We start from the raw sequence: 27,332 nt of genomic DNA on the forward strand, positions 1-27,332 counted from the left end.
GGGCCCCCCAAGCGCCCAGCGCGCGCCCGCCCGCCGGCCCCTGGCGGGGGTCTCACCCGCGCCGCGCGCCCCCGGTCCGGCCCGCGGCGTCCACCCTCCTTCGCCCGGCCCCGCCGCGCCTCCCGCTCGCTCCCGCCGCGCCCCGCGCCCCCGGCCCCGGGCTTCGGCCTCCGGCCCCGGGCGGCGGCGCGGCACGGGCGGCAGCATGGTGGAGAAGCGCTGCCCGCTGCAGAGGGACGGCGTGTACCGTTGGTTCTCGGAGCTGCCGTCGCCGCAGCGCGTGGAGTTCCTGTGCGGCCTGCTGGACCTGTGCATCCCGCTCGAGTTGCGCTTCCTCGGCTCCTGCCTCGAGGACCTGGCGCGCAAGGACTACCACTCGCTGCGCGACTCCGAGATCAAGGCCAACAACCCCGCCGACCTGGGCAGCCTCACCAACCTGACCGACGAGGTGGTGCGCAGCAAGCTGCTGGTGTCGCTGGCGCTCCTGGGCTCCGAGCAGCGCGAGGCGGCTGGCGTGCTCTACCGCACGCTCACGCACATCGACTCCATCATCCACAACTACGGGCTGCAGCTCAACGAGGGCCGTACGGGCGATGAGTTCCTGCTGCTCTTCACCATGGCCTCCAACCACCCGGCCTTCAGCTTTCACCAGAAGCAGGTGCTGCGCCAGGAGCTCACGCAGATTCAGAGCAGCCTGAGCGGCGGCGGCAGCGGCGGGGGCCACGGGGGCAAGAGCGCGCTGCCCACCTGTCCGTCCTGCCACAAGGTGCGTGCCCACGCGGGAGGCGGGCCCGGCGCCCCCACCCGCACCGCAAGCCTCCAACCCGCTCCCCAAAACGCCCACCACCAAGCCTCCACCCCAACGGAAAACACTTGCTCCCGAAGGTTTCACTTGAGATCCCAAACCCTCACCTGAACCCTAAACTCATACCTGCACCCCCAAGCTTCCATCCTGGTTCCGCAGCCGCCAACCAAGCTTTCACTCCGCGTTTGTATCCCAAGCCTCCACCCTGTACCCTATGCCCTCATTCCAAGCCCCTGCCGCCACTTCCACCCGCAAATCCTGCACCCCAAGACCGGCCGGGTACCTCCCGCCCTTGAGGCTTTTGCACCCGTCCATCTCGCCCGGGTTAGTCGGGGAAGTATGGGAGGACGCACTCACGGCTCCCTTAGAGGGACAGATAACCCCAGTCAGAGGTTGCGGCCTCAGTTACATGGTTTCTCCAAATCTGATGTTTATTACTAGAAAAGGAAGCCGTATGAGATAGAGAAGGCTCTAGGCCAGTGGTTCTCAACCTTCCTAATGCTGCGACCCTTTAATACAGTTCCTCATGTTGTGGTGACCCCCAACCATGAAAGTATTTTCGTTGCTACTTCATAACTGTAATTTTGCTACTGTTATGAATCATAATGTAAATATCTGATATGCAGGATGTGTTTTCATTGTTACAAATTGAACATAATTAAAGCATAGTGATTAATCACAAAAACAATATGTAATTATGTATGTGTTTTCCGATGGTCTTAGGCGACCCCTGTGAAAGGGTCGTTTGGCCCCCAAGGGGTCGCGACCCACAGGTTGAGAACCGCTGCTCTAGGCCTTCGCAGACATTCGCGGGTGTCATGTGGCGCCCCAGGCCTGGTTGTGGGTTTCCCCTAAGTGGGCAGGTGTCGCCGCTGGAGCAGTCAGATGGGCAGGTGGGACCGCGGAGTGGGCACGCGTGTGTGAGCGCATGTATACATGTATTAGTGTGCTTGTGAGTGCATGTATAGCACTGATGAATGTGTATGCTTATGCATATGTGTCGATATGTGTGTATGAACTTATGACTGCACATCCATATCTGTGTTTATGCTTGTGTTTAACAGACAGTTGCATGTGAAACAGTTATTTCTCAATGTGAAACAAATCCCACGCTTGGAGCCTGAGCGTGTTGAGAGTATCAGTCTCCTTAAGGAATGCTAGGTTAAGTTAAAGATATCCAGTCTCCAAATTAAACAGGAAGGGTATCATGGTCATCCACTTAGAAATGTGAACTTTTGTCTAAATGTTTCAAAACTATGTAACCAAAGTGTTTGGGGCTCAAACTTGTTTTTTATGGCCCCTTGTGACCCAATGCCAAAATTGTGCTCCGAGGGGGAAAAAAGCATTTTCTTTGACCAAGTGTGTTGTATTTAGATTACACACTGACTTTGGAAAGCAAGAGATTGCAGTCAAAGACCAGTACGTAGTGCTGAATATCTTTCTTTGACAGTGCCTAAGCTCTTTTAAGTTAAATGTTTGATACTCTCTGGTTTGCTGCTGGTGGTTTTAAGTTCTCTTTCAAACCTGAATTGTGGCTTTTCTTCTTTAATGTCTTCCTGTAAGAAGTGGTTGTGGTCCCTGCATTGGTTTTAATCTGTGTCCTATCTTTTCTTGGTGACATTGATATCCAAGACTGTGGTTTTCTTTTTAAATGTGTGTTCAGATCCCACCCATATTGTGCACTGGGCAGAAAAATGTTATTCCACTACGACAAAGGCTCGGTCCCAGGGAATGTGATGGTCTGTAGGGAGTTCGGTAAGCTTTGGGGTGCCAGGGGGCTATCGCCTGTTCATGAGATTTCAGTCCTCTAAGGCCAGCTTCATGTGCTGTTAGTCTTCAGGTTAAATGCAACACACTGAGAATGTCTATGGCCGTGAGCCCAGTCTTGTTCAGCTCTTAAAGGGTGTCTTTTGTGTGTGCAGATGCATCATCACTTTATTAAAAGCAGAAGATAGTGGTCATTATTTTGGTGGGGAGTAAGCTAAAAGCTAGAACAAAAATGTCATTTATAATAGAGCCTTTCTGGTCAAGCCAGAAATCTGTCAAGCCAGATGTGATGAAGGGGCTAATCTACCCCCCACCCTTCCTATCCAAATGGGCACTGAATTGACCAACTATGTGACCTTGGCCAGAGTCCTCCCTCCTCCGGTGTTTCCCTATTGCAAGGTAAGTTACCTGCCTCATGGACTTGTTTAGGGGGTCACATGACGTCACATGTGAAGTGCCCAGCAGATGTGCAGTGAGGGCTTCCTTCTGTCTTCTCTGGCTTTTTATAGAGTCATGCTAACTTGAGCAACATTGTTATAGAGTAAAATGTTTGTCTCTCAGTGTTTTCAAAACTGATTTTTGGATAGTTACTTGGATCTGACAGGTTTTTTGTTCACCCTTGGGAAATTGGAGAATTCTGCCTGTCCCTTATTAATGAGGTTATAAGCCCTGGCCTGGTAGCTCAGTTGGCTAGAGTGTTGTCCCAATAAGCCAAGGTTTCGGGTTCAATCCCAGTCAGGGCATAGATAAGAATTAATCAACGAGTGCATAAATGAGTGGAACAACAAATTGATGTTTCTCTCTCTCTCAAAAAATCAATAAATAGAAATTTAAAAATAATAATGAGTAACCTTGGTGCCATTGCTTCCATATTTCCAAACAAATGGTATCTAGTTTTCTCTATATCCCCTATGCCACTCCTAAAGTAATTTCAGTCACATTCATTGAACTTTCTGTTCCTTTGCTGCTTTAAATTTAATGCCTGACATTGATAAACGCTTCTGTTGCTTGGAGTAGGCAACTCTTGAAATCTAGCCTTTAAGCATTTTGCTGCCTTTGTTTCTCTAAATCTAACATTTAGTGTAATCCTAGAAAAGCAGCCCCATTAAAGCTCTGTTTGTATTTCTTTTGTAAGCTGTTGTATTTTGTTTTAAACTCTGAGCCTAGAGACTTTGTGTTTCTCTTTTAGAGATAAAGATTTTAACTGCTTCATTCTTTATCCTAAGGTAATACTTCTTTTAACTATATTTTTTGATATGTATAGGCATTATTTACATTTGCTTCTTCAAGCCCTTACTATGTTATTTCAAAATTCTTACTGCTCAGAGGATTTGTAGAAATTTAAAAGTGTAAGGAATGTAAAATAGACATTTTTACTTTCAGAAAGAAAAGAGTTCACAGCGGTAGAGCTGGTGATTGATTGCAGTAGCTTTACTGTACTCCGTAGCTGACAAGTGCTGTAGGTGTGCTGTTCCTTAAGACACGATGGAAAATGGTGATAATGGTTGGTTTGGACTTAACACTACCTCTGTCTTTCCATTTTATGTAAATATAAAGCCATAGTTTTGGAAAAAGCTAGCCTTTGCGGTCTTTTCTCTATGTAAATGATAATGTGCTGTGGTATATACTTACTTTTAAAAAATAACGGCTTTATTGAGATTTAACTCATATAACATAAAATTGACCCCTTTAGAGTGTACAGTTCATTGGTTTTTCAGTACATTTAGAAAATTGTGCCCCCCCACCTTTGTGTTTCAGAATCCTTGTTGTAGAGATCATACTGGAACTACTTATACTGAGATTGATTTTTTTAAAGGAAGAATTGAAACAATGATTTTAAAGTGCTTAGTGCAGGAGTGTGGTGGGTAGTAGTCTTCCTTTGGGTTTCTTACCATTTCCCAGCCATCTAGTTTCATTCCTCTCTTTGTTGCTTGTAGAACCTTCTAGAAAGACTCTGTGTATTAACAAATAGATCACTGTTGTCTTACTCCCCACGTCGTCTATGTCCCTTTTTCTTGGTAGTCTTTCCTGGTAAGCATTCCTTGTCAGTTCATAGCGCAGCGGTTCTCAACCTGTGGGTCGCGACCCTTTGGCGGTCGAACGATCCTTTCACAGGGGTCGCCTAAGACCATTCTGCATATCAGGTATTTACATTACGATTCATAACAGTAGCAACATTACAGTTATGAAGTAGCAACGAAAATAATTTTATGGTTGGGTCACAACATGAGGAACTGTATTTAAAGGGCCAGAAGGTTGAGAAACACTGTCATAGCGCTTCTTCGTTGTGCTAGTAGCTTATGGCTGCCCTGTATGAACGTGCTATTTAATCAGTCCCTATTGATGGACATTTTGTTCCCTCTTTACCATTACAGACAACTTGGTGTCTTTGACATATTATGTATGTGTCATCTACATACAACAAACAACATGCATGGCTTTCACATTTCAGTCAGTAAGTGTATCTATAGAACAGAAACCTGGAAGCAGGATTGTTGCTGGGTGAAGTGGTCTGTACTGTAATTACTTTAGATATTGCTGAGATCATCTATCTTTTGGAATTCCTACAGCAATGTGAGTGCCTGTTCCTATACCTTCAACTAGTATGGAGAGTCAGCACCCCCTGATCCCTTCCCCAGATTTTTACCATTTGGTTGGGTGAGAAGCACATCTCAGTGTAGTGTAATTTTATTTTATTTTTGGCAAGCTCTTCATAACCTCTGCCCATCTCTGTTGGATTGTTGATCTTTTATTGTTTTTTAGGAGTTCTTTAAGTTTCAAGGAAATTGTGCTTTTGTCTTTAGAAGTTGCAAATATTTGTTTTCCAGGTTTTTTTCCTTTTCATTTGGACTTTACCATGCAGTTTTAAAAATATATACATATATATTTATCAGCCTGTATGACTTCTGGGTTTTGTGTCATGAGAAATGCTTTATACATTATGCATTGCACATATTATTATACATATGCATTATACATTATACAGACATTCCCTGTGATTTCTTCTGGTATAGAACTTGTGCGGTTTCTCATTTTACATTTAACAGATCCGTCTGGAATTTATTATGGTGTAAGGTACAAAGCTAGATTTATATTTCCAGATGACAACCCATTTGCCCTAGTGTCATTTGTTGAATAACCCATCTTTTCCCTCCAGATTTGAAATAACTTATCATTTGCTGCATTTCCCATATATATATTTGGGTTTGCTTCTAGACTATATTTGGTTTCATTGATGTTTTTTTTTTTAAATATATTTTATTGATTTTTTACAGAGAGGAAGGGAGAGAGACAGAGAGTCAGAAACATCGATGAGAGAGAAACATCGACCAGCTGCCTCCTGCACATCTCCTACCGGGGATGTGCCCGCAACCCAGGTACATGCCCTTGACCGGAATTGAACCTGGGACCCTTCAGTCCGCAGGCCAACGCTCTATCCACTGAGCCAAACCGGTTTCGGCTCATTGATGTTTTTATCTGGATGACTAATTTGTCAGTTTCATTGGGTACTTTTCAGTTATCTGTTTTATCTCTCATTTGTTCTGTGGATTCTCCACACCTAGGTGAAATTCCTAGGAGACCGTGTATTTTTTTAAAAAACATATATGGCTGCAGAGGTGCCTCCCCCAGAGTCTGGCTTAACGGAGTCTGGACATGGCCTGGGCAGCCCACTGAGAGCCATCATTAGTCCTCTGGCACCACTGATTTTCTCCTGCTTCTGAGTATTTGCTTTCAGTTTTTCTTCTGCTTTTGTACCTTTTTGATGATGGTATTCCTCAGACTCCTCTCCTTCTTTCCCTTCTCTTTTTACTTTATAATGTCACTGATGAATCCAAAACCTGTATTCCAGCTTGGAGTTTCCAGGTAACTCAGTCTGTCCAAAGGTGAGTTCCTCTGTCCCCATACTGGACCACTCTACCCTTGTTCCCAACCTTCCCCCCAGCAAGAAGCCTATGCCTTTCATAGATAGTTTGCCTGCCTTCTTATCCCTCCAATCAGCTTGTTTCCAAGTCCTAAACATCCTTCTAGATTTGTTTTCCATCAACACAGCCACAGCCCAGGTCACTGTTTTCCCTGTCTATCTGCCTGTCTTTCTCTCTTCTTCTCTTTCAACCTGTCCCCACCACACTTAGCATGATGGTTGCACATATGGCACACTTCTGTGTAGGTGGACTTAGATGTTGGGCTATTTGCCAGGAAGCCAGGGAATAGATAAAATTAGTCTTCAGGGAACAAGCACAACCCTAGCCTCATGTAACTCCACTCCCCCTGAGTCAAGAACGCATGCTGGAATGCAAGTGAGTGATGATCTCCTTTTAGAATTAAGCTGATGTCATTGTTTAAAGTCGACAAGAGAAAACTTTGTAGCAGCTCTATTTCATTTTTAATTAAACTACTCAGAAACATTGGTACTTCAGCAATTTTTAAAAAATAACTGCGCAGTCCTGGCTGGTTTTACTGGGTGGTTAGAATGCCGGCCCACGGACCAAAGGGTGGTGAGTTCCATTCCCAGTCAAGGGCATGTACCTTGTCTCTCTCACTTCGCTGTTTCTCTTTTCACTCTCGCTCCTCCTCCTCCCTCCCTCCCTTCCTCTGTCTCTAGAAATCAATGGAAAAAATATCCTCAGGTGAGGATTAAAATGAAAGAAAGAACTGCGACATAACTTAACTTCTGACCTACTGTAGCACCTCGTAGTCTCCCTGACCTAGATAGATCTAGTCTACTATAACAACTAGTCTCCCTGGGCCCACTCTTAGCCTCTAACAACAGTTCCCACATTGTTACTGGAATGGCCTTGGTAAGGTGCCTGTAGGTTTCTTATTTTCTGGTGTGCAATTCTTAGCATGGTATTTTGTAGCCTTTGTGATATATCCATTGCCTGTCTATACTCACCGCTTTCTATACTTGTAGTTCCTCATATGTACATGTTTTACCTTTCTCCTGAGCCTTTACAGAAGCTGTTCTCTTAGATGGGACACCAGATAGCTAGCTACCTGAGGCACCCCAGCCCTGACTTCTTGGCTCATATATACCAAGCCTTCTGTTGCTGCCTTCTGTCCTAGAACTTAGCATACTGTATTGTAATAGTTTTATTTAAATTTTCATCACCAAACTTTGACTTACCGGAGGGCAGAGCTTGTCTTTCTCTTTCAATCCCAGGGCTAGTGGTCCCTGCTACCCAATAGGGCTGTGTTCCGAGCATCTGTGAACACCTAGTGGGTGGGAGGTATTGGTTGTTTATGAGAGGCCATCCGAGTGAAAACAATTTTTCCCCTAGTGCTTTTTCTTTTTTTGTTTTGTTAATCCTCACCAGAGGATATTTTTTCCATTGATTTTTAGACAGAGTGGAAGGGAGAGGGCGAGGCAGAGAGAGAAACTTTGATGTGAAAGAGACACATAGATTGGTTGCCTCCTGCATGGGGATCAAGCCTACAACAGAGGTACATGCCCCTGACCGTAATCAAACATGGGACCCTTCAGTCCATGGACTGATGCTCCAACCACTGAGCTAACTGGCTGGGCCTCAGTGCTTTTTTCTAGGCCCTAGTAGTGATACTTATTACCAACTCGGGCTTTTCCTTTATTCAATGACCATTTCTCTGATGCATTTCATAGTAGATTCTAGTGAATTTTTTGTTGTTAAACCTGAGGATATTTTTCCATTGACTTTTAGAGAGAGTGGAAGGGAGAGGAAGAGACAGAGAGAGAATCATCGATGTGAGAGAGACACTTTGACTGGTTGCCTCCCGCGCACACCTTAACCATGGCTGGCCTGCAACCGAGGAACATGCCCTTGACCAGAATCAAACCAGGAACCCTTCGGTCCAAGGGCTGAGGCTCTATCCACTGAGCCAAACCAGCTAGGGCAATGTGAAAACATGGTATTTTACTTTCTTATTTTTCAAAAGCTGGCATGCAAAAGCTTTCGTTGGGAGAAATTCTCTGAACATGATAGCTGGTTTTATGTTGTCCCATGACAAAACCAAGTTTTATGGACAAGTACACAGAGAGCTGGGGAAGGGCATATGGTCTTCTGATGCTATAGTAGACTGTCTCCCTTACTATCAATGTGGGTTAGGAGTAGTGGTTGTAGTTCTAAAAGTAAGACTGTTGCCCTAACCAGTTTGGCTCAGTGGATAGAGCGTCATCCTGCGGACTCAAGGGTCCCAGGTTCGATTCCAGTCAAGGGCATGTACCTTGGTTGTGGGCACATCCCCAGTAGGGAGTGTGCAGGAGGCAGGTGATCGATGTTTCTCTCTCATTGATGTTTCTAACTCTCTATCTCTCTCCCTTCCTCTCTGTAGGAGATCAATAAAATATATTTAAAAATAAAATAAAATAAAGAATAAAAGTAAGACTTTTTAATTTATTCCTTTAATGTGTAAAAAATTATAAATTTTGGTAAGCCTAGATATTTTAGTTTGCTATAGAATGGCAATACACTGAACAACTGTTAACCCAATTGAAGTTTAGTTTATATTTCTTTTACACTTTTATAAACTGTGACATCAGATTAACTCTAAGAAGGGAGTATTATAGAGTTATCTCCTAATTATTTGGGACTTATACATAAAAGCTTCAATATATTTATTAGGAAGAAATTGTTATATTCTTGGGTTTCTTACTGATTCACAGTCAATCTAATTAAAACATGTATATGTAGGAACTGCTTCTGGAAATATTAAAGTCTTGACTAGAAAAAATAACTTTGAAAAAGGAAGAAAACCTGTGGGGAAGAGAAACAATCCCCTTCTCTCTATTGGACATTTTAATAATATGTAAAAGTTTGGGAATAATGCTAACTACCTAGCTATAATAAAGTTAATAAAATTGATGAGTTACTTTGCATGTACCCAGTATTGAAGTTGTGTGAGAAGGACTGTGTGATGTGTGTACTCTACCTGGACACAATTAAGTATCAGAATACTACTCCCAACTTACGTATTACCTGTGGAAGAATGGATTCTTGTGACTCCAGCTTCCTGATTATTTTCTTTTATGGGGACTGTTGCAAGATGTGGTGTTTCTGAGAACTATTACTTGTGTGGGATTTTTTTTCTTTATTTTAAAGACTGGGTTTGAAGCTCATGAACCAGTGTACTATTAATATTTGTATTGGGGAGGCTAATTTAGCAATCAAAATGATTTTTTCTTAGAATAAATAATAAAGTACAAAACAGGTAGTCAAAAAGAGGGAATGATGCCAATGATAGATAACATTTCAAATATTTACTATGTGCAAGGCACTGCTCTAAGTGCTTAGAATGTATTTATTCAATCCTCATAACAACTCAGTGAGTGAGGTTCTATTTTTGTCCCTGTCTTTTAGCAGTAACAGAACAGACACAGAGAGGTTAAGTAAGTAATTTGCCAAAGGTGACATTTATAAATGGCTATTTTTATTATGTGAAGCCAAAATTACATTTAAAAATATTTTTTTCTACGTCATCAAAAGTGAGAGGAGAAACCTTAAGAATATGAAATGAGAAGAAAAAGGGAGGCCGAAATTGTGTGTCACTTGTAGAAGTAGGAAGTGTGACGTCATTCACAGCTTTTATTTGCACTGCCAGTGCCCAGCTACCACTGGGCCTGCTGCTGATTTCTTGTTTCAAATCTACTCTTTATAACATAAATTAATCTCCCTACCCCCCACCACCAATTGTTCATTTTTATTCGTTCAGTGACCTTTAGTTGATAATCCTCAGTACTAAGCTCTCTCTATTTTTTTAAATTTGAAGTTAAAACAAATTTTGTGAAATACATATATTTTAAATGTACCATTTGAGTTTTGGTAAATGCATAAACCTGCGTAACCAAACCACTATCAAGATAGAGAACATTATTGTTACCCCAGAAAATTGCCTCATACCATTTTCTGGTCAGTTCCCACTTTCACCACCACTAACTCCCCTCTTCCCAACCCTCTACCTTTTTTCTATTTTTTTTCTTCTGTTCTAGTTTCCCCCCACCATTGATTAGTTTTGCCTATTCTAGCACTTCATTGAAGTGGAATCAGAGTTTTGTTCTAGCTACTGGCTTGCCTTCTCTCTTGATGTACCACTTCACCTAAAATGTAAGAATCTTAACAATTGTATTGTAACCATTTACCTTCTCTGTCCTTCATGCTATGTTTATCATATGTATTCTACATATGCTATAAACCCCATAGTATATTATTTCTTGCTTTAATATGAATGCAATATTTTTTAAATTAAGGAGAAAAGTAATTTTTTATTTTTGCCCTCATATTTACCATTCCCAGTGCTTTTCATTCCTCCCTTAAGACCCAGTTTGTTACCATATTCCTTCAGTCTGGAAAACTTTTTCAGCACTTTTTGGAGTGCAGGTCTGTTGGCAAGAAATTCTCTTAATTTTCTTTTCATCAAAAAACTAGAGGCCCAGTGCACGAAATTCATGCACGGGGGGAGGGGGGAGTCCCTCAGCCCAGCCCTGCACCCTCTCCAATCCGGGACCCCTTGGGGGATGTCTAACTGCCGGTTCGGACATCCCTCTCGCAATCTGGGACCACTGGCTCCTAACCACTTGCCTGCCTGATCACCCCTAACCACCTCTGCCTGCCAGCCTGGTGCCCCTAACCGCCTCTGCCTGCCAGCCTGATCACCCCTAACCACCTCTGCCTGCCGGCCTGATTGCCCCTTAACTGCTTCCCCCTGCCAGCCTGATCGCCCCCTAACTGCCCTCCGCTGCCGGCCTGATCACCCCTAACTGTCTCTCCCTCAGCCCCCGTCACTGTGGCTTTGTCCAGAAGGATGTCTGGAAGATGTCTAATTAGCATATTACCCTTTTATTAGTATAGACTAGAGGCCCGGTGCACAAAAATTTGTGCACTCGGGGGGGAGAGGGGGTCCCTCAGCCCATCCTGTGCCCTCTCGCAGTCTGGGACCCCTCAGGAGATAATGACCTGCTGGCTTAGGCCTGCTCCTGGGTGGCAGAGGGCAGGCCCAATCCCTAGGTGCAGCCCCTGGTTGGGCTCAGAGCAGGGCCGATTGGGGAGTTGGGGCGCCGCCCCCTGTCATGCACAGAGAAGGGCAGATGGGGAGGTTGTGATGCCACCCCCTGCCACGCACAGAGCAGGGCCGATCAGGGGGTTGGGGCACTGCCCCCTGTCACACACAGAGCACAGACCATCGGGGGTTGGGGCTCCGTACTCTGTCACACACAGAGCAGGGCCCATCAGGGGTTTGGGGAGCTCCCCCTTGTCATGCACAGAGCAGGGTCAATCAGGGGTTTTGGGAGCTCCCCCCTGTCACACACAGAGCAGGGCTGATCAGGGGGTTGGGGAGCTGCCCCCTGTCACACACAGAGCAGGGCTGATCAGGGGGTTGGGGAGCTGCCCCCTGTCACACACAGAGCAGGGCCAATCAGGGGGTTGAGGAGCTCCCCCCTGTCACGCACAGAGTAGGGCCAATAGGGGAGCTGGGGCACCGCCCCCTGTCACATACAGAGCAGGGCCCGTGGGGGGGGGGGGGTAGTTGAGGCGCCACACCCTGTCACACTCCGGGCAGGGCCGATGGGGAGGTATGGCTCTACCCCGTCTCACATAGAGCAGGGCCCGTGGGGGGGTTGGGGTGCTGCCACTGTCACACACAGAGCCGCAGGGCAATCGGGGTTGGGGCACCGCCCTCTATCACCCACAGAGCCGCAGGGCTGATCAGGGGGTTGGGGCGCTGGCCCCGTCACACACAGAGCCGCAGGGCAATCAGGGCGTTTGGGCGTTGCCCCTTGTCACGCTGATCCTGGTGCTGGGAGGCCTCGAGGCTCCGCCGATCCCGCCTGGCAGGGTCACAGATCCGGGTCCCAGACCGCAGACAGCCTTGCCTGCTGCCGCCTGCCTTCAGTATGCAAATTAGCCACCATCTTGTTGCTTCAGGGTGGGGGTCCCCACTGGGGTGCCTGGCCAGTCTGGGTGAGGGGCTGAGGACTGTTTTCAGGCTGGCGGGCGACTGAAGATCCAAACCTCTCCTTTTTTTCTTTTTTTTTTATTCTGGCATTTATTTACCTTCTATGGCTGTCACTGGAGCTGAGAGCCGGCTTTCTCTCTGAGGCTCGGCTGAAAGCAGGTTTCTGGCCTTTGTTTTCTGTATTCAAAACAATGTTGAGACTCCAGCTCTGAGATCCCGGCTGACTGACAGGAGCTTTCTGGAGTTTTGTTTATCTTCTATAAATGTTACAATGTTTCCAACTGAAGCTCAGAGGCCGGTGGGGAACATTGGAGTCCACAGCAAGCAAGCCTCCTGTTAGCTTCCAGCTGCCTGGCTGCTGGCCGCCATCTTGGCTGACAGTTAATTTGCATAAGGATACGCTGATTAGCCAATGGGAAGGGTAGCGGTCGTACGCCAATTACCATGTTTCTCTTTTATTAGTGTAGACTAGAGGCCCGGTACATGACATTCATGCACTAGGGCAGGGATCCTCAAACTTTTTAAACAGGGGGCCAGTTCACTGTCCCTCAGACTGTTGGAGGGCCAGACTATAGTTTAAAAAAAAAACTATGAACAAATTCCTATGCACACTGCACATATCTTATTTTGAAGTAAAAAAACAAAACGGGAACAAATACAATATTTGTATTTGCATGTGGCCCGCGGGCCGTAGTTTGAGAACCCCTGCACTAGGGGATTCCTCAGCCCGGCCTGTGCCTTCTTGCAGTCTGGGACCCCTCAGAGGATGTCTGCCTGCTGGCTTAGGGACCCCCAGTGCACAAATGTCGGGGAGTGGGCCTAAGCTGGCAGGCAGACATCCCCTGAGGGGTCTTTAGCGCTGCCATGGAGGCGGGAGAGGCTCCCGCCACTGCTGCTGCACTCGCCAGGTGTGAGCTGGCTTTTGGTTGCTCCTTAGTGCTGCCTCGGAGGCAGGAGAGGCTCCTGCCACTGCTGCTGCATTCACCAGCTGTGAGCCCAGCTTCTGGCTGAGCAGCACTCCCCCTGTGGGAGCTCACTGACCACCAGGGACAGCTCCATTGAGCGTCTGCCCCCTGGTGGTCAGTGCACATCATAGAGACCGGTCGTTCCATCATTCAGTCTATTTGCGTATTAGGGTTTTATTATATAGGACTAGAGGCCCGGTGCATGAAATTCGTGCATGGGGGCAGGGTCCCTCAGCCTGGCCTGCACCCTCTCTAATCCAAGACCCCTCAGGAAATGTCCGACTGCCTCTCGCAATCCGGGACCGCTGGCTCCTAACCGTTTGCCTGCCTGCCCGCCTGCCTGCCTGATCGTCCCTAACCCCTCTGCCTGCCTGCCTGATCGCCCGTAACTGCTCCCCTGCTGGCCTGATCACCCCTAACCGCCTCTGCCTTGCTTCGCACCCGGGACCCAGGATTCCCTCCTCCAGCCGGTCGCAGGCACCCGGGACCTGGGCTTCCCTCTCTCTGGTCGGCCACAGGCACCCAAGCCCCAGGCCAGCTTTGCCCAGGCTGGCTGCAGCCACAGGCGCCTGGGACCGTGGGGGCATGCAGCTTGTCCCTATCCCAAGCTGCAGGCGCTTGTCCTTCTGGGTCACAGGCACAGGCGCAGCCACTGGCGCCGGGGACCACGGGGTGTGTGGCTTGTCCCTCTCTCGGGCCATAGCCTGGCTGGTCCCCATTCCTCTCTCACAAGCTCATTTGTGCCTGGCTGGTCCCCATTCCTCTCTCCCTACAAGCTCATTTGTGCCTGGCTGGTCCCCATTCCTCTCTCCCTAGTGTTGAGTGTCTGAGCCATAGCTCATTTGTGCCTGGCTGGTCCCCATTCCTCTCTCCCCAGGAGTGTCTGAGCTGTGATGGCATGAGGGTGTGATGACCATTTGCATATTAGCTCTTTATTTTATTTTATTTTTTTTTACTAAATCTTTATTGTTCAGATGATTACATTTGTTCCTCTTTTCCCCCGCCATAACTCCCCTCCTTCCAGCTCCCACCCCACCCTCCGCCCTCACTCCCCACCCACTGTCCTCATCCATAGGTGCACGATTTTTGCCCAGTTTCTTCCCATCTCCCACACCCCTTTTCCCCCCAAGAATAGTCAGTCCATTCCCTTTCTATGTCCCTGATTCTATTATAATCACCAGTTCATTCTGTACATCAGGTTATTTATTCACTTGATTCTTAGATTCACTTGTTGATAGATGCATATTTGTTGTTCATAATTTGTATCTTTACCTTTTTCTTCTTCCTCTTCTTAAAGGATACCTTTCAGCATTTCATATAATACTGGTTTGGTGGTGATGAACTCCTTTAGCTTTTCCTTATCTGTGAAGCTCTTCATCTGACCTTCAATTCTGAATGATAGCTTTGCTGGATAAAGTAATCTTGGTTGTAGGTTCTTGGTATTCATCACTTTGAATATTTCTTGCCACTCCCTTCTGGCCTGCAAAGTTTCTGTTGAGAAATCAGCTGACAGTCTTATGGGTATTCCCTTGTAGGTAACTGAGTTTCTTTCTCTTGCTGCTTTTAAGATTCTCTCTTTGTCTTTTGCTCTTGGCATTTTAATTATGATGTGTCTTGGTGTGGTCCTCTTTGGATTCCTTTTGTTTGGGGTTCTCTGCGCTTCCTGGTCCTGAAAGTCTATTTCTTTCACCAGGTGGGGGAAGTTTTCTGTCATTATTTCTTCAAATAGGTTTTCAATTTCTTGCTCTCTCTCTTCTTCTGGCACCCCTATAATTCTGATGTTGGTACGTTTGAAGCTGTCCCAGAGGCACCTTACACTATCTTCGTATTTTTGGGTTCTTTTTTCATTTTGCTTTTCCGGTTGGGTGTTTCTCGCTTCTTCGCATTTCAAATCTTTGACTTGATTCTTGCGCTCCTCTGGTCTGCTGTTGGGAGTCTGTATAATATTCTTTATTTCAGTCAGTGTATGCTTACTTTCTAGATGGTCCTTTATCATACCATTGAGGGTCTCATTAGATTTCCTGTACATCTCATCAAGTTTATCGACAGACTCTAGAAGCCTCTTGAGAGACCTCAAAAGTGTGGTTCTGAACTCAATATCCTCCCTTGATAGTTTTGTCCTGTTTCTTTGTCTCTGCATTTTTTACGCTTTCTTGGTATACCCCCTAGTGGTCTTTGTGCGCAGTCTTGTTGTAGTTAAGCCTTGATTGTTGTAGTTAATACTAGAGGGATTTGACCTCCAGGCCGACTGGCTGTGATAATCAGCTGTGTCTGCAGTGGAAGAACTTGTATCCTTTAGGGAGGTGCTAATCTAGCCTTTGCCTGAGGCTGTCTGGCAAATGCCTCTGTGCAGGGCTTGGGCGGGGCGGGGCGGGTCTCACGGGATCAACAGGGCGGAGGAGGGAGCAGTTATGGCTGCTCTCAGTCCGTCCCCAGGGGCTCTGCCTCTCTGTCCCAGCAACAGCTGAAAACCTCGGAGGGACCGAAGCCAGACAGTCCTGCTTCTCCTGTTTGAGTCTGGGTCCCTAGAGACTCGCCCGGATCTGGAGCTCAGAGTCTGAGGCTCGCTCCGGATTGAAACAGACAACCACGCCCTCAGCCACCAGCCCGCGCTGCGCGCACTCCGCACCTTAGTATTTTACTTCAGCACTGTGCCTCCTCTGATTCTCGGTTCCTCCTAGTTGTAGAACTTCCACTCAGCAAGCCTTCCTGTGGTTCTGGGTGATGTCCGTTCCGTCTTTTAGTTGTATTTTTGAAGTGGTTGTTCGAGGCAGCAAACTCCGACATTAACCTATGCCGCCATCTTGGTTTCTCCAAGCTCTTTATTATATAGGATAGACTAGAGGCCTGATGCATGAAATTGTGCAAGTGTAGGCCTTCCTTTCCCTAGCTGCTGGCACCGGCTTCCCTCCGGGACCCAGGCTTCCCCCACAGCCCTGGCTTCGTCCAGAAGGTCATCCAGAAGGACGTCTGGTCTAATTAGCATATTACGCTTTTATTATTGTAGATAAATATTTTGCTTTTGCCTTGTTAAAGAGTTTTTAGGATTCTGTTTTCAGTTTTTTTTTCAGCTGGAGTCCCAGAAGGAAAGAGATATTGGGACAGGAAAAACTATGGAGAAATTACTTCTTAAATTAGTTAAAGAAGTTGTGACACTGTCTTCTGGCCATCATTTGTTTTGCTGTTCTGCTGTATCCAAAATGCTGTTTTTCTCTGGCTGGTTTCAAGATTGTCTCTGTGTCTTGGAATTGGAGCAGCTTGACTATGATGTGTTCAAGTGTTTGTGTGTGTGTGTGTGTGTGTGTGTGTGTGTGTGTGTGTGTGTTTAATTGCCTTTGAATTTGTTGGTCAGCAAGTCATATAGGTCTCAGGTACACAGTTCCACAACATACCACCCTTATATTACACTGTATGCTCACCATACCAAGTGGAATCTCCTTCCATCATCATTTATACCCCCTTTACCAAGTGTTGTTTTTAATTTATCTTGTTCAGTGTTCTCTGAACTTAATGGATTTGTTAAATTTGTCTCTTTCCAAATTTGGGGAAATCTCATCCATAATTTCTCCAGATTCCAGCTGCAGGTATATTAAACCTTTTGATATTATTCCACAGGTCCTGGAAGCTTTGTTCATTTCCCCCCTCAAATCTTTCTTTGTTTTTCAGATTGGATACTTTCTGTTGATCTGTATTGAAATCCATTGTTTTTTCTTAATTGCACACTGTTCAGGGGATTTTTTTTTTTTTAGTTCAGAAATATAATTTTTCATTTTAGAATTTCCATTTAAAATTTTTTAAAATTATTATTTTAAGACTTTTTAAAAAGCAGTTTTAGGTTTACACAAAGATTAAACATTAAAATCACCCAAAGTCCACAATTTACATTAGAGTTTACTTTCAGTGTTGAACATTCTGTGGGTCTGGACAAATGTGTAAGGACATGTATCCACCATTATAGTATCCTCCAGTGTATTTTCACTGTCCTTAAAACCCTCTGCTCTGCTTATTTACCCTGCCCCTTCCCCAACCCCATGCAGTCACTGATCTTTCTAGTGTCTCCATAGTGTTGTCTTTTCCAGAATGTGACATAGAGTCATATAGTGTGTGTAGCCTTTCACATCAGCTTCTTTCACCTGGTAGTATGCATTTAAGGTTCCTCCATGTCTTTTCATGGCTTGACACCTCATTTCTTTTTATCACTGATAATATTACATATCACTGGATAATGTGTGCACTCTGGACGTGCACAGTTCATTATCCATTCACCTATTGAAGAACATCTTGGTTCCTTCCTGAATTTCCTTTTTAAAATCATTTGTGTCCTTCTGGTTTGTACATTGTGAGCATATTTTCCTTTCTTGAGCTTCCTTATGACAGCCACTTAATATTTGAGCTTCCTTATACTAGCCACTTAATACTTCCTATGATTCCAGCATGTGACTCATTTTGTGCTTGGTCTCCCTTTTTTCTTTGTATGGATCATGTTTTAATTTGTTTACTGGTACATGTCTAGTAATTACAGATTACTTCTTGGATTTTGTGAATGAGACATTGCAGAAACTCTGGATTTTGTTATGTCCTCCTGAAGAGTATTGATGATGATTTGTTTGTTTAGCTGGCAGTAAATATGGCTGGACTGCAACTCTGGGACTCTCTTCCCTATGTTGATCAGCAGCTGCAATCTCTGTTCAGTTGTTTGGTCTTAGCTTGGCTTCTTGGAGCCTGCCCCAGGCAAGCCTGTTTCAGGGCTCTCAGAGATGTGGGCAGAATTTGTATGCAGAATTTGGTGTTCCCCTTCCCAGGTGCTCTCCTTTCTTGGGTTTCCCCCTCATTTTCCAGCCACAGTAATCTACCAGAATTCTGATCTCTGGTTTTTCAAGTCAGTAAGATTGAGGTTCTGTCTGAGCTTCAGCTGTTCCTTTTTCTCATGGGACTGGGCCTGCAGAATATGAAACTCACCCAGTGCAAATCTCTTTTTCCAAGTGTGGACCTCCCTCTTATTTCTGCCTGCTTTTGGTTGTGTTCACTTTATTATTTTTTATACTTTGTCCAGATTTATAGTTATCTGCATGAAGGTTGGTCTGACTATTCAACCATTATTGAAAGTAGGATCATCTGCATTTAATATCATCCACGTGTTATATAAATATTGAACGTGTGTTCCAGGAAGGATTAATTCTCTCATGAAATGTAGCTGTGAAGGAGGCTTTTACATAGACTGTTACATTTGTCATTATAAAGATTAAGGTCCTGTTTAGAGGAGAAGAAATGACCTGGCCTAGTGTCTTGAAATTAGAGGGTCGTTTGGAGAATGTGAGAATGATTTTAATGTTCTGGAACTTTGTAGGTGCTAAATAACTGAACAGAGAATCAGGTGTGTGGATGAACTTGCAGAAGTGTGAAAGGACAGATTTGGGCTCTCTTTTACTTGTAATTGTGGAATTCATTTGAGCAAATACCACTTACCCGTTGAATGCAGACTGGTTATATGTGCTAGAGGAGGTAAATCTTACATTTCTTGACCTCAAAGTCTTTGCTTTCTGTTCATTCCAGTTGAACCTTTTCTGGCCTGATTTTTCCCTACATAGCTGGCCATAAAAGAGATTTGGTTTCTGACTCTGAGCAGCTTTGCCTTGCTTATAATAGGCATCCAGTCAAGACTCATTGAATGGAATTTGTGGCTCCTATAGAAATAAAACACAAGGGCCTATTTCACTGATACTTTCTGGACCTTTGATGCCTCCCACACATTTCTAGTTTATTTCAGTGCCTGATCTTCCCCTGGTGGTTCCCTAAATGTTCTGCAACTGAATTTATATCATGACTAGTACCCCACAGGGATCAGGAAGCAACCATTTTAAAGTGCTAACTGCTTTGAATGGTTCATCTCAGGCAATTGAATATTATATTGGGAACTGAAATGGTCATTATAGCATAGTTTACTTATTATGATTAGACATTGAGCCAGTTTCTCAAAGAAAATGCCAATATTTAAACATATTTCTGGCAGGAAAAGTAACCTATACAAATGCCTCTTCTGCCTTCCTTCTGGATGTGACCTTCACAGGATGAAATTCTACCTGAGCTTGTGTGGTGGAGAAGCAACTGCAGCCTCTGCGTCTGAACTTGTTTTCACTGTTAACCATTTAAAATTCTTTAAAATATATTTTTATTGATTTCAGAGAGAAAGGGGGAGAGAGAGAACGAGAGAGAGAGAGAGAGAAGTGGAAACAAAAATGATGAGAGAGAATCATTGATCGGCTGCCTCCTGCATGCCCCACTCTGGGCATCAAGCTTGCAACCTGGGCTTGTGCCCTGACCAGGAATTGAACCGTGACCTCATGGTTCATAGATCAATGTTCAACCATTGAGCACGTGACCAGACACTGTAAATCATTTTTGATATTACATGGTCACATAATTTAAGGTTTTCTTGAATGGGGAGGGATTATCTTCCTGAATGTGTTTTATATTCAAACACAGCGTTGCCTTCAGAGTTTATTTAGGTTGGACTGTTTGTTCCCATATGGCTGTGCCTTTTAAACTTCTTTTAAAAATCGTGCCTTTTAAACTTCTTTTAAAAATCCTTCTGTATGTTTGCTTGCTGTCACTTGTGGCTTCTTATTGCTAACATTGTACCTTTTCCCAGCAACCTTTAATTTCTTTAGGTCCCTCTCCCCACACCTTAAATTTACTGCCTACTATTTGCTCTGCTCTAGGAGACTACACCTAAGCCTGTTGGAATTGTTTAAATAAAGCTCTGAATGAGGGGCTGGGTAGTGTGGCTATTCAGACAAAAGCCTTTCTTGCTATATCCTGCTCCTCAGTTGTGTCATCAACCCGGATAACTGTGACTGTTTATTGAGCACCTGCTATGTGACAGGCTCTGTAAACTTTCCAGGGACTAGACACTTTAATCCTGTAACAAATGTAGGAAGTTGACTAAGATTCTGTTTTAACGCCATTTTATAGGTTTGCATAGCTTAGGAAGAATTGTCTTTAGTCTACCCAGGACTTTTGCCTCAAATCTATGTTGCTCTGTACTGCAGTCTCCTGAGCAGTAATTCTGGACCCTTCCAGAGCTGTTTGTACCAGGACACAACGCCCCTCCCCAGGTTTTGGTTTAATTGGCCTGCTTTGGGTTGTCCTGGAATCTGAATTTCTAAAAGCTTCAGATGTGCATAATTAGGGTTGGGCATTTCTAGTAGAAGCTGCACTATTCTGCAGGCTGCTTGTGGAAGAACTTTGCTTTATAGTCACATTGCTGGAGCTCAGCTAGTTAAGTCCTTCTTACCTTTTGCTGAGATCTTTGAGCAGTACTGTTTCTGTTTTCTTTTTTTGCATGGAGAGTTCTAGGGTAAGAAATTTTAAATGGAATGTTTTCACATGGAAAACGGATTTTGGTTAGCATTGGCTTTCACTTGGCCTAAGTCAGCGAATAGCTTTCACTATTAAACTATCTATTTTCTTGTTCTGGTTTTGAGAGACACATAATTACTATTTTAATAAAATGCTTACAAATCACTATTCTTTTTATTTTATGTATTTTTTCCCCATTGAGTTAAAAGTATTTAACAGATGTTATTCTTTCTTGTGTAGAGATGGGTTACTTGGAAAACAAATTGAAAATAAATGACTGTCTGTAGACACTTTGGAGTTCATATTTTTAAGGGTACCTGGCCCTGTTGCCCCCTTGGCACTCATAAGCTTTAGCCAGGAAGGTCTTTCCACTCAGCTCTTCTTGCCCTTTCTGTTCCTGTGCCTGAAAGGCCTTTCCTGCAGGTCACTTGGTTTGGCTGGCTCCTTTTCCAGTTAGACTTCAACTCTATTATTGTTTGTGGACCACCAGAAATCATGGTTCCCCCCACCCCTTATTTTCTTTGAAATTATTTGTTCTCCCATGAGGCCAGCATCTTTCACATCTTGTAGATGCTGCTCAGCACCTCCCAACAGCCTCTTAATAGCACCCAGCTTGGTAGGGAGATGGTGGACAATTGTTGACATGGTGAGCAGTTTTTCTAAATTCTCATAGTGATGTTCCTCACAGAAAAATTGGAAAACAAAGATTTTTAAATCTCCAGCCATAATAAATACTATTAATATTATGGTGCATTTTCTTTTTTTCCCCAGTGCCTGTTTGTGTATATACACAATTGACATATTATAAATTCTACCTTGTTTCAAAACAGACTCATAGAAACAGAGACCAAAGGGATGATTACCAGAGGGAACAGGGTGGGCAGATGGATGAAAAAAGTGAAAGGGAATATAGTCAATAATATTGTGATAAGTGATACGATTTGCATCTTTGACAGATGATTACTAGAATTAGTGAAGTGATCATATTGTAAAGTATAAAAATGTCAAACCACTATATTGTACACCTGAAATTAATATAATATTGTATACCAACTGTGCTTAATTTTTAAAAAGTAAATAAAAATAAATGACCCAGAAAAAAATTCTACCTTGTTTCACTTATCTAAGTGTGAGCATTCCCCATGTTTTAGGTTTTCTGAAATTATTTAAAAGGCTGCATAATATTTCATCACGTGGATGTAAATTTATTTAAGTATTAATCTTGTTGGGTTTTTATGCTCATGTTTGTTTTTGCTCTTCTAAAGCTAAGAAGATTCTCCTTGCACACAAACCTTTGTCACTGATTATATTCTTAGCATAGATGCCTCCCAGCAGAATTAGTGGATCCGAAGGTACAGATGTAATGAGAGTTTGTTACATGTGCCTAATTGCTGTCAAGACAGTTGCACTTGCTAGTTGAGAATGACATTGCTCCCCTCTTAACATTTTATGAGCGCTGACTTTTAAGACATTTTGTCTAACTGTAGTTCAAATAATAAAATCTTTAAGCTGTTGCATGCTAGTTTTAGAATAGGTGATTACTTGTCATGGTAGTGTTTTGTCTCTAGGTGTGTGTTTTTTATTAGAGCAGAAGGGAGAGGGGAGGAGAGAGAGAAATACCGAGGTGGGAGCAAAACATCCATCTGTTGCCTCCTGCACACCCCATACCAGTGATGGAGCCCACAACGCAGGCATGTGCCCTGATTGGAAATCAAACTGGCAACCTTTCCATGCACAAGACAACACCTAATTAACTGAGCCACACCAGCCAGGGCATGGTAAGAGTCCATTTTTAAGTGTAGTGTCAGTTTAGAAGAAAAGATACCCTCTTCCCCCAACCCAGATTACAGGGAAGCAGACATCCAAACAGATGTTTGTAGCTCTCCTTGGATTGAATCTGCACCAACTCATAAACCTCTGTAGCTATATGGCTGCTCCTTACCAGATAACCTTGGAGAAATTATGGATGAGCGTCAGTCCTTATTGTTAAAGTGGAGGTAATGATTACTGTAACCACCACATAGATGCATGTATGTATAAGCATATTGGATAAATGATATAAAAATGATACAAAGTGTGGTTATAATCCTAGTATTTGTCATTATTTTATTCTCCATGTCTCTTATAAAGTAAAGTGTTCACATCTTAGGCATTCAGTGTGCACCCTGCTTTTTAAATTTAACTCATATCTTAGCCTTTTCATGTCACTGTCCCTTTTGTGTACAGCTGCCTAGTATTCCAAGCTGAGATGTGTAATTTTCTTTAACCAGTCCCATATTAATGGCACTTAATTGTTTCCAGAATTTTGTTAGTACATACATCTCTATAGTGGAAACCTTGTATAGATGTCTTTTGACTATGTTTGGGTGTATCTGAGGGTAGATTTTGGAACTTTTAACTTCATGTGTGAGGGGAAGGCACACCATTGCTTTTTTGTAGGCATTCCCAAGAACTATTATCTTGTCAACAGATGAGCTGTCCTGCTGCCTGCCTGTTGCATCCCCTTCAGTTTCTTTTATTATTACTGATCACCCATATAATTTCAGTGCAGCTAAGACATTGAAACTTTGGGTTCTCAAGTGATTAAGCATTGCTTTACCAGGTTTTCCTTAAAACCTCTTCTACATTTATATGTTGAACATTTGAGTGCATACTGCATGCCTTGCCCTCTGCTGGGCATTGTGAGGGCACATATGTAAAGGGTAAATTTTGCAGTCCATCTTCAAGAACCTAGTGGGTAAGGAAAACAAATGTGCATATACTTCCATTTCGAGTTACACATTGCATTTGTCTTAGAGGGATTGTATTGGGGGGATGAGAAGGCGGCCTCCTTTAGACCTCCAATTTGGGCTGACTTTAGGGGAGTTCTGGTTAGAAAGGAGGTTGCTTTTGCCTTAAAAGTCCTAAGGTTTATAATAGAGAAAAGGAATTGGGTGAGGGTAGAGTTTTTCAACTTCAGCACTGTCGAGGTTTTGGTCAAATAATTGTTTGGGGGCCTGCCCAGTGTACTGTAGGATGTTTAGCAGCATCCATGACCTTCACCCACTAGATGCCAGTAGAGTCCTGCCCCTAGTTACAACAACCAAAAATGTCTCCAGACATGGCCATATCCACCATTAAAACTGTGAAGTCACAAGCATTGTTAATTTCTTCCTATTTCATAATGGCAGCAAATGCTGCATTTCCAGTTAGAAGCTAGCAAAATTACAACAGTGATCTTTACTGTGGCCTCTAGGAGTATTAGGATTAGTGGAAAATAAGACTATAATAAAATAAGAATAGAAATCCAGAGGAGTTCTAAAAATTAGATAAAGGAGTTCAAACTTGCAGTAGATGGTAGAGAACTACTTTTAGGCATCAAAAAGACACAATTTCTCCCCCTCCCACCCCCCACCCCTGAACTCTAAAGTGACTGTGAGGATTTTCTTATCAGGGCTCTTTTTTTTTTTTAAATATATTTTATTGATTTTTCACAGAGAGGAAGGGAGAGAGACAGAGAGTTAGAAACATCGATGAGAGAGAAACATCGATCAGCTGCCTCCTGCACATCTCCCACTGGGGATGTGCCCGCAACCCAGGTACATGCCCTTGACCGGAATCAAACCCGGGACCTTTCAGTCCGCAGGCCGACGCTCCATCCACTGAGCCAAACCGGTTTCGGTGTGGGCTCTTTTTTTAAATCCTCACCCGAGGATATTTTTTTTAATTGATTTTTTTAGAGAGAATGGAAAGGGCGGGAGCGGGAGAGAGAGAGAAACATTGATGTAAGAGACACATCAATTGGTTGCCTCCCACAGGTCCCCCCACCAGGCCCAAGGATCGGACCTGCAACCCAGGTATGTGCCCTTGACTGGGAATCAAACCCAAGACCCTTTGGTGCGCAGGCTGACACTCTATCCACTGAGCCATACTGGCCAGGGCTTGTATTTATAAGACAGTGCTTATGTTAATACTATTCAGGTGAGAAAAAAAAAAATAAGGAGAGGGCACTGATGGTTGGATTGCTTTTTAATATGGTGGTCTCTTGGCACTTTGGTCCAGAAGGGAACACCTGTTATCCATCAGTGCCCTGATCTGAGGGCACCCTGGCTGATCAGCTTGTCTGCTAGCCCAGTGCCCAACCCCATCGACAGCTTGCTGGCCAACTTTGCCATTGCCCTCACTCCCTCAGAGGCCATGGGGAAGATCACAGCTTTACTTCCACTAGACTAACTGGAAATGTAGCATATGTTGCCGTTATGAAAACGGGAAGAAACCCACAGTGGTGTTAACAGTGCTTGTGACTTGTTACCAGGAGAAAGCAGATGTTTTCCTATTGCAGTGGATGAGGCATCTTAAGATATCCTCTATGCTCATCATACTTCAGATTACATGACACCTGCTTGCCAAGTGTATTAAAGAAGTTTGTCATTTTGCCCGGCCAATGTGGCTTGTTGGTTGAGTATCAACCTAGGAACCAGGAAGTCACAGTTCAATTCCCAGTCAGGGCACACACCCGGTTGCAGGCTCGATCTCCAATAGGGGGCGTGCAGGAGGCAGATGATCAATGATACTCTGTCCTCATTGATGTTTCTATCTCTCTCTCCCTCTCCCTTCCTCTCTGAATTAAAAAAAAAAAATTGTCTTTTAAGATCTTAACTGTTTTTAGTATAATTGCAATTTATTTGCAATCCTGTGTATTTTATGCACTTAATACATATTTCTGGGAGGGGTTAGTAGGCTTCATCAAACAGCTATTGGTTTTTTGTTTTGTTTTTCACAAGGAAAGTTAAAAACTCTTGCTCTGGTGCTTACTGCCATTTTTGGAGCCATTTCAAATGCCTGTTAGTAGTGTGAAGTAAGACTTTCGGAGACCCATGGCTCCAGTTAGCTTATCTGTATTTTGGGGTTCTTCAGTTCCACTACATGTTAGCATGCCCCATTTGGATGACTTTGATCATTAATAAAATAGATTTTTAATAATTAAAACTCTTCTAAAAATTGTGGTTCTGTTCCATAAATATATTTTTTAGTATTTTTATTGATTTCAGAGAGGAAGGGAAAGGGAGAGAGAGTAAACAAAAGTATAAATATCTGAGGGAGAGAAGTAGCAAGAGTCAAATGCTATTCAACATGTGTCACTTCTCTAAGCTAATGGTTTATACAGTTTGTCATCTTCATACCTTCCCCTTGGAAGGAATCTTTGAGTTCATCTGATCTAATTCTCTATACATCATTGGATTCCATTTTACATTTTGACTAAAAAAGTGGTTGTGAAGCCCTGGCCAGGTAGCCCAGTTGGTTAGTTAGAGCATCGTCCCAATATGCCAAGGTTTCAGGTTCAATCTGTGGTCAGGGTACATATAAGAATCAACCAATGAATGCATATGTAAGTAGAACAACAAATCAGTGTATGTATGTATGTATGTATGTATGCATGCATCTATCTCCCTGCCTCCCTCTCAAGTCAATTAAAAAAAAAAGGGTATTCTGATTATGGCAAGCTCCTTTATCTTGAAATAACTCTTGCAACATTGACACCCTTGGGAGCTGGTTAGAAATATAGAATCTCATGCACCACCCCAGGCCTTCTGAATCAGAACCTGCATTTTAATAAGATCTGGAGGCAATTTGCACATTAAAGTTTGGAACCAAGGCCTAGTCTCCATTTAAAAAGCTGTAACAATTAGATGGTTAGCTGTCTCAGAACCGGGTATGAGCTGTAAGTCCAGGTGGAGGGACTGTATAGGTCATTACTGTCTACCTAGGTATGTGGGGAATGTCAGACCAAAATCACCTCCCTGGCAGAACCACAGAGTAGAGTGTGTGCCTTGTGACTGCTAGCACACTTCAGAGTCAGACTTCATTCATGGCCTACGCTTTGTCAGTCCTTTATTACAGCAGCCGCCTACCTTTCGGACCTCACAGACCACCAGCGGTCCGCAAACCGCTGCTTTATTAGACCTGATGAGATACTCTATGATTGTGTATTGCTTTGAAATAGAGGTGTTTTTTTTTATTAGATTAACCCTGAATTTCATTAAAATTTAGTAGGTACAGTCATATATTTTACAGGTGTGTATTAAGTGCCTATTTTGTGCCAGGGACTGTTTGAAGTACAGAGGATGCAGCAGTGAACAAAACAAGACAAAAAGTCTCTGCCTTACTGAGCTTCAAGAAGTCCTGGCTAAGGTGACATTCAAGTGTAGATGTGATGGCAATGAGGAGCCATCCCAGGCAGAGGGCACAGCCAAGGCGAAGGCCTCTAGGCAGAACCTGGCTGCCGAGTTTCCCCTTGGTGGCTACAGTGGATTGAGGGGAGAAGAGACGTGGGAGATGTCAGAGAGACGACAGGAGCCAGGCCCTCGTAGCTCGTAGGAGAGGCTGACTGTAAAGATGCAAAGAATGATTAGCTAGTGCAGGCATGCATACTGAGTGTTCATTGAGATATAAAGCAAGGGGCTTACATAAAAAAGAACTTTGAACTTACTGGAAAACATTTATCAAGGTTGAGTTGGGGCTCTGTCTTTGGA

At 44.0% G+C, this 27,332-nt stretch overlaps 1 protein-coding gene across 7 annotated transcripts in view; it reads left to right on the forward strand.

Moving 5' to 3' along the window:
- Nucleotides 1–201: 201 nt before the first annotated feature.
- ZCCHC14 (zinc finger CCHC-type containing 14) overlaps nucleotides 202–27,332 on the forward strand; it is a 78,447-nt gene continuing 51,316 nt past the window's right edge. For all 7 annotated transcript variants that reach the window (XR_011468884.1, XR_011468883.1, XM_070398393.1 and 4 more), the window contains exon 1: nucleotides 202–766. Coding sequence is in view for 5 of the 7 variants with exons in the window: in XM_070398393.1 (XP_070254494.1) it covers nucleotides 206–766 (561 nt within the window). In the remaining 2 variants the exon portion in view is untranslated. The remainder of the gene's footprint in view (nucleotides 767–27,332) is intronic.

The sequence above is a fragment of the Myotis yumanensis genome, unplaced genomic scaffold, assembly GCF_028538775.1.
Source record: "Myotis yumanensis isolate MYYU_CA2020_CCGP unplaced genomic scaffold, mMyoYum1.0.hap1 SCAF_18, whole genome shotgun sequence".
Lineage (NCBI taxonomy): Eukaryota > Metazoa > Chordata > Mammalia > Chiroptera > Vespertilionidae > Myotis > Myotis yumanensis.